This window comes from Anabrus simplex, chromosome 1 (assembly GCF_040414725.1).
Source record: "Anabrus simplex isolate iqAnaSimp1 chromosome 1, ASM4041472v1, whole genome shotgun sequence".
Lineage (NCBI taxonomy): Eukaryota > Metazoa > Arthropoda > Insecta > Orthoptera > Tettigoniidae > Anabrus > Anabrus simplex.
This window is the reverse complement of record NC_090265.1, coordinates 1047792953-1047807330: the sequence shown is the minus strand read 5'-3', so window position 1 is coordinate 1047807330 and position 14378 is coordinate 1047792953. Positions and strand designations below refer to the sequence as shown.

The window sequence follows — 14378 nt, the reverse complement described above, 5'->3', positions numbered from 1 at the left end:
CGCTGATACAAGAACTAGAGGGCAGAGGCCTTGACAAGAAGACAACAAATCTCATCTAACGGACACTAAATCCAAAAACAAAATCATGGGGGAACTATCACATTCATTTAGAATTAGAACGGGATTAAGACAAGGTGATGGTCTATCACCTATTCTTTTCAACATAATACTGGACAAAGTGATCAGAAAATGAGAAAAGGAACTGAAAGCACAAGGACTTCACAAACCTGTCAGGTTAGGAAGAAAGAACAAGGGAATAGATATCGGTTATCTAGCATATGCGGATGATTTAGCAGTACTTGCAGATACCATGGAAACAGCAACAGAACAAATTGAAATTCTGAAAGAGATGGCTGGGAAAGTGGGACTACAGATTTCCTTCGAGAAAACACAATATCCGTCAAACCTGAAAGACGCACCAGAGGAAATTACTACAAAATACGGAAATATCAAGAGGGTTCACACATTCAGGTACTTCGGAGAGATGATACAGGCCAGACAGAGAAGAAAAAGGATGACCAGAGCATTCTGGAAGACTGGGAACATCTACAATAAATCATGTCTATCACGTAACACCAAAGTGAGACATTTTAATAAGGTCATAAAACCTGAAACTCTGTACACATTTGAAATATTGGTCTTGAACTGAAAAGGTGAACTAGAAAACATCAATAAACTAGAGAGAAGAATTGTCAGAAAAATTCTAGGATCCAAAAAAGACACAAGAAGGATACCAGTTGCGAAGTAGACAGGAGACTGAGCAGATATCCAACATAGTACACGACATGATGAAACGTCAACTGAAATTCTATGGTCACATCAAGAGAATGACGGACAGCCGACTGACTAAACAGATCTTGGAATACACCGAAAGTATAAAGAACATGAAGTGGATCATATAATGATATAGATGTTGATTCCCAAAGGGAATCTGAAATATTTGTTCTGAATCAGTAAATTTATAATACCAATATAAATGGTCCATTATTGGACATTATAATTTTTCCAGCTAACTCATTCTTGGTTGCCAGCGTTTCACCCCCGTGTGCTAGGCTGGGCTCATCAGTTGGTACCTAGCACACCTACCAAGACGCTGGCTAGTGCATACCGTGGAGGCCACTGCGTAGGCTAATTGTAGCCACCGGCAGTGCCAATGCACTATGAGAGACTTCATCTCACTACCAACAATTGATGCCTGCTTGGCTATCAGATGATATAGATGTTGGTTCCCAAAGGAAATCTGAAATATTTGTTCCGAATGAGTTAATTTATAATATAAATGGTCCGTTATTGGACATTATAATTTTTCCAGCTAACTCATTCTTGGTTGCCAGCGGTTCACCTCCGTGTGCTAGGCTGGGCTCGTCAGTTGGTACCTAGCACACCTACCAAGACGCTGGCTAGTGCATACCGTGGAGGCCACTGCATAAGCTTAATTATAGCCACCGGCAGTGCCAATGCACTATGAGAGACTTTGTCTCATTATAGTCCTGACGTTCAAAGATACCCACGCGGTATCCTTTGATCTCAAAATTTGGCCCACCCTGGTAATAATGAGGGTTGTCATTCTGCCCGCCCTAGTGATAATGAGGGTTGTCAGTCGGTTTCTTTCCTCTGGACACAAGAGGCGCGTGTCGTTTAAAAGGCAAGTGAGCTCTGTCGAAAGCAAGGTTGTCATATTTTGCATTGATTATTTAAACATGTTAACATTTAATTTATTCTAAAGTCAAAATATAAATATAAAAATTTGATCATGAACCACAGCACACACCGATATCGCAGAATAATTTGTTTCGTGGTTAACACGTGCGGTGGTCGCAGATGTTGAAAGAAAGAAAGGAAGAAAGAAAGAAAGAAAGAAAAAACAGGAAGAAGGAATTGGCAAATAAACTCGACAAAGACTACACTTAAATTGATACCAAAGTAGGCCTATTAAAATATTATACGTAATTTCATGCTGCTAATATCAGTGTCTCGCTTTCAGTAAAGAAAGGAAAAGTACAACAATTATTTACAATTTGTTTTATGTCGCACCATCACAGATAGGTGTTATGGCGACGATGGGCTAGGAAAGGCCTAGGAGTGGGAAGGAAGTGCCCGTAGCCTTAATTAAGGTACTTCCCCAGCATTTTCCTGGTGTGAAAATGGGAAACCACGGAGAACCATCTTCAGAGCTGCTGACAGTGTGGCTTGAACCCATTATCTCCCCGATGCAAGCTCACAGCGGCGCGCCCCTAACCACACCAGCCAACTCGCCCAGCAAAGGAAAAGTAAAATCACGAACTAGGGACTGGGATGATGATGATAATAATTGTCCGCCTCTGTAGTGTAGTGGTTAGTGTGATTAGCTGCCACCCACGGAGGCCCGCATTCGATTCCCAGCTCTGCCACGAAATTTGAAAAGTGGAACGGGGTCCACTCAACCTCGGGAGGTCAACTGAGTAGAGGTGGGTTCGATTCCCACCTCAGCCATCCTGGAAGTGGTTTTCCGTGTTTTCCCCCTTCTCCTCCAGGCAAATGCCGGGATGGTACCTAACTTAGGGCCACGGCCGCTTCCTTCCCTCTTCCCTGCCTATCCCTTCCAATCTTCCAATCCCCCACCAAGGCCCCTGTTCAGCATAGCAGGTGAGGCCGCCTGGGCGAGGTACTGGTCATTCTCCCCGGTTGTATAATTTCCAGGTGTGATTTCCATGGTCTCCACATCACTGCATGAAGTGAAATGAAAAGCAACACCCTTCACAAATATTAACGAAGCAAAGAAATAATCCAAAACTTTCAAACAGCGAACAAAGCAAGTGTGAATTGTCTGAGCTGAAAAAAGAGACTGACGTCTGTTTAACAAGAGGTGCATTGGCAACAGAGTTGTGAGGATTTCTGAAGGGGAATGCGAACTTCTGTTTTAAAGCCCACTGCCATCATAAATCACCCCCTGCTAGGCAAGTGAGTGACCAAGGAGATCAAACGTTTGCCGAACTCTTTGAATGCCGCTGGGTACGCTTTGCCCGTCTCAGCTATACCAACAATTGATGCCTGCTTGGCCATCAGATGATATAGATGTTAATTCCCAAAGGGAATCTGAAATATTTGTTCCGAATGAGTAAATTTATAATACCAATATAAATGGTCCATTATTGGACATTATAAGTTTAGAGAAGACATGAAGGATGCTGGCATCACAGACTCGGACATTCACGATGGACGGATGTTCAGACAAAAAGTACATAAGTGGGAAGTGGGTTGGGAGATCAAGAAATTGAAGACTGGAACAACTTGTTCTGAAGAAAGGAAGGCGCTTTACGTGGTCCATTAGTGGCCTATACAAATAAATGAATGAATAATGGCGTGTGGCCTCCAAAGCCAGGTGCAGATCTTTCGAGTTGTCACATGATAGGCAATTTACGCGCTTATGAAAATGCGGCTCTACCTAAGATCAATCCTAATGCGTAAGTCGGCGCGCACACACACACAGTCGGAATTAACCAATGAAAGTTAAAATCCCCGACCCGATTGTGGCTCAATCATTCTCACATCAATCGTCATAGTATTGGCCTCAATTCTCTCCAAAAAAACTATTAATGACCGAGAAAAAGCTTCCCCCTTTGAGTGTGGATTTGACCCTAAAAGCTCAGCCCGGCTTCCCTTCTCCTTACGATTCTTCTTAATTGCTGTAATTTTCCTTATTTTTGACGTAGAAATTGAACTGAAGGCCAACACTTGCTAACCATTTAGCCATGGAGCCGGACATGCTCATACTATACATAACGCTATCAAAATATTGCAATCATGAAATACCGTTACGCAATGAAGATAATAACCGCTACTTTTACGCTGTTTTGTTTCACTTTTCCTTAGATCTCGTAGTAATTTGAATACCTTCAAGGTCAGTTCTCTTATTGCACATTAATGACATACATGGATATTATGGCAATAACCCGTATTTTGGTAAAGATTCCGTCGACCCTTCGCGAACTATAGGTTAGAGATCCCACATGGTGCGGCTCGGACAATGTTACAGAAGCTAGAAATTCTACATGGCGCCTCGGATGGTGTTACAGCGGGCTAAGGGATGCTGCCAACTTAGGATTATTGGTCTGGCTTGGTTAGGTCCGGCTTGTAACAAGACAACTGGGCATGGTAACAAAGTGGTCAACAGGACTTTAGCATCCCACACACATCACAAGATACGACACGGTTAATAACCCTGTGACTAATTAAAACTTATCCGGTGCACGCCATGACTATTTTAAACTGCACGGTTTTCTCGTTTTTAACGAAGCTGGCAACCCTAGCGAGCCAATAGCAACACAGAAAATGGTGGCAAATTTGAATTTTACAGTGCCTCCATTTTAATTCTTGTAAATATGAATACTTCTAGGGGCTGGTTAGTGGTTCAAGGAGAAGCGTTGGCGCCAGAAGGCTTGTAGTGAGGTTGCGCATGAATAAAACCTGTGCACAGCACTCCAGTCTACGAGATCCTTGCTCAAGACTAGTAACTCGTAATCGCTGGTACATTCTTGCGTAATAAGTTGCTGCTATTATATGCTAGAGTATTCAGCTATCTCTTTAAATTCAAAAAAACTTTTGCGTATAGTTTTTTTTACGTACGATCGATCCATGCAGGAGATTTGTAGCCGAGGACAAATATTTTTTTGACGATCGATGCGATAAAACGATATTTTGAGGAATGATAGATGCGAGGAAATTTAACATTAGTTTATATGGAACATTTTTGGGACCGAATGAATTGGAAGTTCTGGGAACGATGCATCGAGGTTCTACTGTATATGTTTCTTTCTCAGATGGTATTATTCTATTTTGAAGTAAAAATTAAACATTCTTGCAGCAATCATCAAATGTCATCATCAGATCTGCTGCTGTTTGGCTCCGCTCTTCAAAGAATGTAGCTGTTGCTCCGTCATATTTGGAATGCAGATTTATAGTTTCTAGGAGTAGCTTTCAACAAAGGTTTTCAGGTAATTGTAAGGTTTTATTTTTTGTTGCATTTTTTGTGTTTGTGTTTCATATTTATACAGTGAAACCCCTCTAAGTTGAACTCCTACAGTTCGTTAAAAATGTGTCCAATCTACGGGCTGGGTGTACAGAATTTCAAAAGTACATTAACACACAGGAAAGTTAAAATACTGAGCTAGTGTGTACTGTATACTGTACACAAACAAACAAACCCCATGGCGCAAGAGCCCCAAAGGCCCATGGCCTACCAGGCAACCGCTCCTCAGCCCGAAGGCCTGCAGATTATGAGGTGTCATGTGGTCAGCACGATGTTATTCTTGGCTTTCTAGACCAAGACTGTATCTTCTTTCATTTACAACCTGTGGGTGGGAGACGCAGATGAAGAATACACCCACGGTATCCCCTACCTGTCATAAGGGGTGACCAAGGGATGATCAAATTAGAACCAGGTTACTACTTGTAATTAGTACCACCACGCAGGGAACACCATGGGTCACTTTTACTTGGGTGTAGTACCACTATGTTTGGTACACAATAGGTTTGTGATTAGTAGTGACAGTGTGTGCTCAGGATGCATTTTACAGTACCTGTGATTTGTACCACTATATGAGCGACACCATGATTCTGCCTTGCCTATGATTAGTACCCACTACGTGAGGAACACCACGAGATAGTGCGAGTCCCTGTGGTTAGTCCACTTATGTGAAGAACACCATAGGTTTGCGTTGCCTGTAAATAGCGACACAATGTGTGAAACACCATAGATCTGTGTTACATGTGCGCATTACATTACCTGTGAGTAGTACCATAATGTGTGGAATACTGCAAGCCTACACTGCTTTTGATTAGTACTGCAACCTGACAAATACCATGGTTCTACTTTTCTAGCGATAAGTACCATTATGAGGGCCAATGACCTGGATTTTGGATTCGTTTAGACTACAAGCATCATCGATTCAGTATTATGCTTTAGAAGCAGTCCCTTGGTCAGTAATACTATTGTGTAATGCTAGTTTCTAGGAATGTGGGGCATTGCGGGTCGGATCCACTTATTGTTTTAACTACATATCCATTCATTCTTCGTCCTCATGTTTTGAATTCTGGTCAGTGGAGGATTATGGATTTTTAATTGTCCTTACATTTCGTCTCATTTCGTGCCATTAGGTGTCGATGACCTAGATGTTAGGCCCCTTTAAACAACAAGCATCATCATTATATTCTTTCATTTTGGCCGACTATGGACCACGTTAATTCGAATTCAGTTTCATCTGTTTCTGGGCTTTGATCCTCATCCAGTACTCCTTCATCCTTTCACTCTGCAATCTCCTCCTCTTTTCTGTCCATTGGTGCTTGGGTACAGGATCTAACGTTTTCCTGGAACCTTTTCCTGGCCTTGATCTTCGACTTTTAAACATCCCTGTTGCGGATTTCCGTTCCTTGTGTTCCCAAATCTTCCAGGTCCCTCTTAACCTCCTAGTACCAGTGCACTGTAGTATTCCTGATCTCAGAAAATCTTATTATCTGATTGGTCAGCTTCATTCTGTAGATATGTCTGAAGAACATGGCTCTCCTCTTCGGGATGGTATCTGAGAACTTTTCCGTATTGAGATATAATTCTTGGTTTCCTTTCTTTCTGTATGATCCATCCTCTGTTCTTTGGGGTCCCAGTATCTTCCTCAGAATCTTTCTCTTCACTAGTTCCAACTTCTTGACCAATCCTTTTTTCATCAGGTTCAAACTTTCAGCTGCATATAAGGCCTCCGGGCAGATCACTGTCTGGTAGTGTCTGCATTGATTGAAATATTCTTCTTGTTGTAAGTGTTCACAGTTAGTTTATATGCCAAGTTCATCTTGTTGATTCTCAAAAACAGTGCCTCTGTTTCTGACTCCCCCAGATATTTGAATCTCTCCACTTTCTGAATCTTTTCTTTCTCAGCTGTCATCCATCCAGGTGCTGTTTTGATGTTGGTCATGTATTGTGTCTTCTCAAAGGAGATCTGTAGGCCGGCCTTACTTGCTTCTTCCTGGAGTTGGGCAATTTGGTTCTGTACCTTCTCTGTTGACTCTGATAGAACCACCATGTCATCATTTAAGGCTAAACAGTCAACTCCAATTCCTTTGTTCTTGCATCCCATTCGTATACCACCTATTCCTTTCATTTCATGGCACCATTCTCCAATCACTTTGTCAGGAAGACAGCTGAATAGAAGAGGAGATAGTCCATCTCTCTGTCTGACCTCTGTTTGAATCCCAGGACTGTACTGTATATACATAATAAAAACAGTGATTCTTTGAATTTTTATACAGTGCAGTACACTGACTTTCATGCCTACTGAAACTGTAAAAAAAAATTTGCTTGCAGAATTGTCCTAAGTTTTATTTTGCATTTTGTTCTCTACAGTATTCACCCTTTACTGCAGTGTCTCTGTGGGAACAGCAACTGCTTCTGCTTCTTCTTCTTCTTCTTCTCCTTCCAAAGACATTTTTTCTTCTGAAGAAATCACTTTTTGTAATACTCCATCAGTTGTTCCAGGAACATCATCGTGGACTTAAACAACACATTATCAAAATCACCAAGAACACCAACATCTGACAATTCACTGCGAAGGACTTCAGGGAAAAATCTCAATTGCTCTTTTTGATGGTTCTTCCTCTTCACTTGATTGGGACTCAAATTCTGTATGATGGAATCATTTCACAATTATTTCTTTAGACACTCCCACCTAAGCAGCATGGATCCAGCGAATTGCGTTGAGGACCATCACACTCCGTGCAAATTCAATTGCAATCGTACACTTGCATGCTTTGTTTATGAGGGCCTGTATTAACTGTTTCCTGTCCAGTAATTTTAGAGCTTGAATTATCACTTTGTCTAGTGGTTGCACTTCACTAGTTAAGTTGGAAAGTATAAATTTTACTTGGACATTTGGATAGATTGAGGCTCACATGGCTTGTACTTGTAGCATTATTTTAAAAAATAAACAGTATTTTAGTCGTAGCCTTCTTCATCCTTAGACTGATTCCTCTTAACCATTCACTGAAAATATCACCTGTTATCCAGTCTTTTCTGTTGTGATGCCAAAATACAGAAAGACTGTATGTCTTAATGTTATTGTTTTTAAATGCTCTCGGACATGCAGCATTTCCAATTACAATGTTTAAAATTGCTTGCACTAAACCATTACAAAACAGCAAAACAAAAATAAAGTTAACCTGTGCAGACTGTCACTTAAGGGCTGTCCAGTGTCCAGAGTCGAGGGGTGTCCAATGTACAGAAGATTTTTAACTTGTTAAAGTATAAGGAATTAATTCAATATATGTCCAGTCAGAAGGGGTGTCTAAAGTCAGGGGTTTCACTGTATATGGATATTTCATATACTTGTAATAACTTGAGTTCTCTTAAAATAACCAACACTAAACCAAAACTAAACAATGAAATACTTGTAATGTGTTTTCTGTGTTTCTTGCTTGTTATGGCATGCAGAGCTGCTACTTTCTTTCTTGGGTGGACCAAATATCATTTCACAGAAGGACTAAAGTTGCTAAAGTTCCATTTAGCTTCAAAATAAATAAATTTATGAAAGTGAGTTATTCTTCACCTTGTCAAAACCATGGACGTTCAGTCCTTAAGATTCAACTTTGTTCTGTGATATTTGTAATATTTTATTACCATTATGTGCACTCAAGATCATTTGTATCTAGTGGCCATTTCTAGAACCCTCAGAACTGCCCAGTACCGGCTTGCACGGCTTGCACTCTCTCTCTCTCTCTCTCTCTCTCTCTCTCTCTCATTGGTCCAAGAGCAAAGCCATATAGAAGTCAACACATCCACACAGCTGAAGGGTGAAGATAAATATAACTCATTGAGGGTCAAATTCTTATTTCTTTGTAATACGTAACAGGAGGACATAATAGGCCATTTTAGAGGACAGTTTTATATCATCACCACCAATAAAAATTATGCTTACAAGAATTTTTTACATACAAAGTCATAATACCGCAAAGCACATTTCATTTTTCAAATTAAGTTTAATTTAAGGAAAAAAGTTCCTTACACAATGAAGATTTTTGAGAAAATCCTCCATCGAAGACTGCATGACATTGTCAATATTAGTACCAACCAGTGCGGCTTCGTCAAGGGTGTTGAAACAATCGATGTAATCTTCACTGTTAGATTTCTCATTGAAAAGCACCGAGAGAAACATCAGCCGCTGCATTTTGCCTTCCCTGATCTTGAAAAGGCATTCGACTGTGTTCCACATCGTGTGATGTGGTATGCACTTCATGACCATGGTTTACCAGAAATGCTTATCAATTGGATCAAGATGCTATACACGAACACCACAAGTCATGTACATTGCACTGTCGGCATCTTGGAGAGCTTCCCAGTGAAAGTTGGTGTACACCAAGTCTCCGCACTGTCCCCATTGCTTTTTGTCCTTGTCATGTACACAGTCGCATGGGACCTGCAGAGGAGTGTCCGTTGTACTCTCTTAAATGCAGATGATGTCGCACTTGCTGATATCACAAGAAGTGGATAGCAGCGTCAAGTTGAAGATTGGAACAGCAGTCTCTCACAATACGGTCTTAGACTGAACAAAAAGAAGACTGAATACCTGGAAACCATCCCAAGCAACAGCTTGATTCAAGATGGAGAGGCCTTAACGAAGACCTTAAGCTTCAGTTATCCAGGATCTCTCCTACAGACTGATAGTGGGATAGGTGATGAAGTGCGAAGTAGGATAAAGGCAGCATGGATGAGATGGAGGAAAGTCACAGCCATACTCTGTGACAGAAGGGTGCCACTACATCTGAAATCCAAAATATACCACTTGATAGTACGTCCTGTTGCTTTATACGGTGTTGAATGTCGACCAGCTGACAAAGCTACAGAGCGCCAATTACACACCATGGAAATGCATATGCTCCGTTGATCGATAGGCATCACACTCCTGCCATTATGTCAAAAACGACACTGTCCACCAGCAAATGAACATTGCACCCATCACTGCAAAGGCGCGGGGAAAAAAATGTCTTCAATGGTACGGTCACATCCTGCGTGCTGCACCTGGAACAGTTGCCAATTTCACCCACACCTTTGAAATTAATGGGCAACAACCAAATGAACATCCAAAGCAGCACTGGCATGACACAGTAAATACTGATATGAAAACTCTGAACTTTAGTACCCATGATGCCCAAGACCATCCAAAATGGCGAGCCAAGATTAGAACAGCAGACCCTGTACCAGCAGGAAAATGCTAGGAAAAAGAAGTTAAATTTGCTTTCTTCTTCCTGTAATATGTTGTGGAGAAGTCACTTTTTAGCCATCAACGTGACAAGACCTCTGCGTGTTTCCTTTTTCCTTGATGTAGAAGGCAGAGGGTACAGTCCATTGTCTACATAGCATAGTCTGTGGAATATCATAGGAATTTGATGCTTCTGAAGGATTCAGTCGACTGGATCTTACAGTATATACTGCATCCCACCTTCTTCCTATATCCTGCTGCGGTGCTGAGTTGTTCTGGCTCTCATTTTGGACATTTGTAATATCAAGCAGCAACTTAAATTACTTCTTTCAAAACATATTTGTAAAGTTTTAGAATTTTGCAGTGCATTTCAGTCTGGTCAGAAAATATGTTTGGAAGAGGAGCAAAAATATTAGAATTTTGCAGTGCATTTCAGTCTGCTCAGAAAATATGTGTGGAAGAGGAGCAAAAATAGAGGAATACTTAAAACATTTTATACTATTTTACAAAATAAATTTTAAACCATGTAAAATCTCTACATAGATTTCTTCAAGGCATACGATTCAATCCATAGAGAAGGGCTCTGGAACATCATGATGGAGTTTGGCTTTCCCATAAAATTAATTAACATGTGCAAACTGTGTTTGGATGGTAGCCTAATGTTAGCTGTGTTTTGCTCAAGGGCAGAAAATCAGGCTCCTTCCACAATAGAACTGTTCTGAGACAAGGGGATGCACTATCTCATCTTCTGTTCAACATTGCATTGGAGAAGATTATCAGGAAATTAGCTCTTGTACCTGCTGGCATCATATTGGGGAGACAACATAAAGTCCTTGCATATGCGGATGATATTGTTCTTATTGGCCACAATGAATTCGAAATTAGGCAGTTTTTTATGGAACTAGAGGAAATGGCAGCAAAAATTGGCTTACAGGTAAATGATAAAAGGACACATTATATGGTTGTACAGAGACCGAATCATGATGAGGTTGACAGATTGCCTTTGAAAATTGGGAAATATATATTTAAAAGAGTAGAGGAGTTTAAATTCCTTGGTGTATTAATCGATGAGCAAAACTGAAGGCAACAGGAACACCAAGCTAGAATTAAGAATGCAAATAAGACATTTTACTCTATGAGCCCTATCTTAGGCTCGAAGTTTTTAATAACAAGACATGCAAAAACAATTATCTACAACCCTCAACCATACTTCTGTATGGTTCTGAGACATGGAGTAATAACCAAGAAAGAGCAGCAGCAGTTGCAAGTCTTTGAGAATAAAATTTATAGAAAAATATTTGTCCCATGGTTTGATCCTATCTCTCATAGCTGGCAGAAAAGATATAATTATGAGTTTTACACCCTTTCTCAACAACACACTATAATGGGTGTGATAGAATCCAACAGACTGTGCTGGGCTGCACATGTACTGAGGATGCAGGAAGGATAACTGAGCACCAGTTGATCTATACAAGGGATCTCATGGGAAAAGACCTTCGGGAAAACCCCAAAGCACCTGGAAGAAGGGGATGAGCAAGGAATGCCGGACCCTCCAAATTGATAACTGGGAAGAGCAGGCTCAAGATCAAAAAGGATGGAAGAGGATTGTGAGATCGGCATGGGAACTTCACGTCCCTCAGAAGCCTACGGAGTGAGTGAGTGAGTGTAAAATAGAAGCATATTTATAGGTCAGTGTAAATTCAAATGAATCTTGTAAAACTGCCGTGCCACTGGCCATATTACAAGATGAGACACTTCTGAGTACTTCATAAGCTAGTTCATAGTTAACAGCCACGGATTATAGACTATGGAGGTAAGACCCTAAGACTACTGCAGGTGAATTCTCAAAGCAGGCAAAATAAAATGATTGAACTTTGGAACCTTACTGAATCATACCATGTGGATATTGTCTTTTCTGCAGAGTCATGGCTGAATGGGAATGGAAATAGTAGTGAAGTAAAATCAGGATGAGTTCATTATACACAAAAAGTACAGACAGTCTAGAAGTGGTTGAGTATTCATCTGTGTGTGAAAGAACATAGGTAGTTGTTTAAACTGGGTTGACCGGGCGAGTTGGCCGTGCGCGTAGAGGCGCGCGGCTGTGAGCTTGCATCCGGGAGATAGTAGGTTCGAATCCCACTATCGGCAGCCCTGAAAATGGTTTTCCGTGGTTTCCCCATTTTCACACCAGGCAAATGCTGGGGCTGTACCTTAATTAAGGCCACGGCCGCTTCCTTCCAACTCCTAAGCCTTTCCTATCCCATCGTCGCCATAAGACCTATCTGTGTCGGTGCGACGTAAAGCCCCTAGCAAAAAAAAAAAAAAAAAAAACTGGGTTGATGATCATGTAATGCTGTGTGTGCAAATCGTGGATCAAGGGAATGCAAACCCCATTCAGATAATAGGAATAGGAATAGTAACAACTTCTTTGTACTTGGTAGGCTGTACGATGTTACATGTACATGTAGAAAAACAGGCAACAATAAGCAGAAATGTTTTATAATTGCATGCGACTTAAATCTTAGCGTAAAAGTTTTAAAAATACTTAAGGTATGTGTGAATGTGTATAAGACGGAGCTGCAATGTTAAGTAGTTTTAAGTTTACTTCATCATCATACTAATTGCCACTGGGATATTTCCTAATATTGTGATGCTTGAGTTAATAATAATACCAACTAATTAGTGACATAATAAATTATGTTCCCCACGCTCTGAAGAGAAAATGGCCGTGTCAGACTTATCTTTCAACGTGGGCTGTGATATATTCCCTTATGAAAACACCCAAAACAGGCAGAGACTGCTAACTCACAACTCAACCCATGTAAAATAAATGCAGCCCTCAGCCATTTCAATCGTCAAGTCGTGAGGTCAGGTGATATGAAGCTTGACTGTTCAGTTGGTAGAGGAGAGAGTATTATTTCAACCTTCTATTTGTTGCAGAGTTACTCTGTGTTAATGCACTTTTCATACAGTCATTTGTGTCAATGTCTTCCCCCCACCGCTTTCCCCTCGCGCACAGACTATGAAGGATGGCATAAGACTGTAGAGTAAAAGGACCGAAAATTTACGACAGTCACCGGCTACTGAAGCATTTCAATGTCTGTATGCAACTCTGATGTTTTAGCAGTTTGGAAACAATTACTTGAGATATCTGTATCTAGAGACTGATCATGATTAGTTTTTAAATGGGTCAAAGGTTTGGTGCTGTGTGCTATTGCTATAGTGCCGCAAATACATTACAGGTCCTGAAGTTCTTCACAGGCAAAAACGTGCTAAGCAGAGCAGTCCTTTCTTTTCCTTCCTTTACACAAACTACCATGTGATATAAAAATGTTGCTTATTACAATTTTTTTTCCTCCGTTATAATGCCGTTGAATTTTAAATAACTGTTGAGGTTATTTCCGAAATGGGGTATTATCATTATTTATCTTTAACAGCCAGAGTGAAAATAATCTGGCATAAAATACATACGATCATTACAGATGCAAGGGTGTTTGAAAAACCGTTCCTATGGAATTATTATCAGTGCTGATAAAACATTTAAATGCCATATGTATTGGCTCGGGACTACATTGTGCATATTTCTTCACAGTGAAATGACAGTTAATTGTTTTCCTTGATTAGTAAAAACCAGTATAGCTAGAATATTTAATCACAGAAACATCGTGAACAGTTCTCGAGAAAATGTCAGTCGAATAGGATTAAATTAAATCGATGTGCTAATATTATTGTCTGCAGCGATATGCTCTTGGTTAACTATTTGGAAAATTTCAATATCTTATGCACTATAGTTTCTAGTTTTAAAAATATTGTATTTCACTATACAAATGTACACATTTCATGCTGGTCACTTTTAACACTTGTGATACCTTACGCAGATACCATGAAGACCCTTCATACACTCTGAACAGGTAGTTTGTGACCTTTTTACTTGCCCTCCATCTTTTTTGCTGCACACAGTGCATCTTTCCAGCAACCTGCCATTTATTTTCACCGAAAGTTCTCCTTCCCTTGGAAAATTTAGCTTGAGTAAGACATTATTTATGGGGGTTTTCTCCTGGATCCATTCCTTTCCTATAGATTCTGTTCTGGGGGAAGTGAACTTAAGCCATGTCATAACTTTACTCAAAGTATTTTCTGTATAAATCAAGTACGAAT

The 14378-nt window shown here is 40.4% G+C and overlaps 1 protein-coding gene across 7 annotated transcripts in view; it reads left to right on the top strand.

Moving 5' to 3' along the window:
- LOC136857940 (macro domain-containing protein PG1779) overlaps positions 1-14378 on the top strand; it is a 207761-nt gene that overhangs the window by 32841 nt on the left and 160542 nt on the right. For 3 of the 7 annotated variants that reach the window (XM_067137055.2, XM_067137057.2, XM_067137058.2), the window contains exon 2: positions 4844-4973. The exons of the other annotated variants lie outside the window; for them this stretch is intronic. In XM_067137055.2, the coding sequence (XP_066993156.2) occupies positions 4844-4973 (130 nt within the window). The remainder of the gene's footprint in view (positions 1-4843; positions 4974-14378) is intronic. 7 annotated transcript variants of the gene reach the window in all.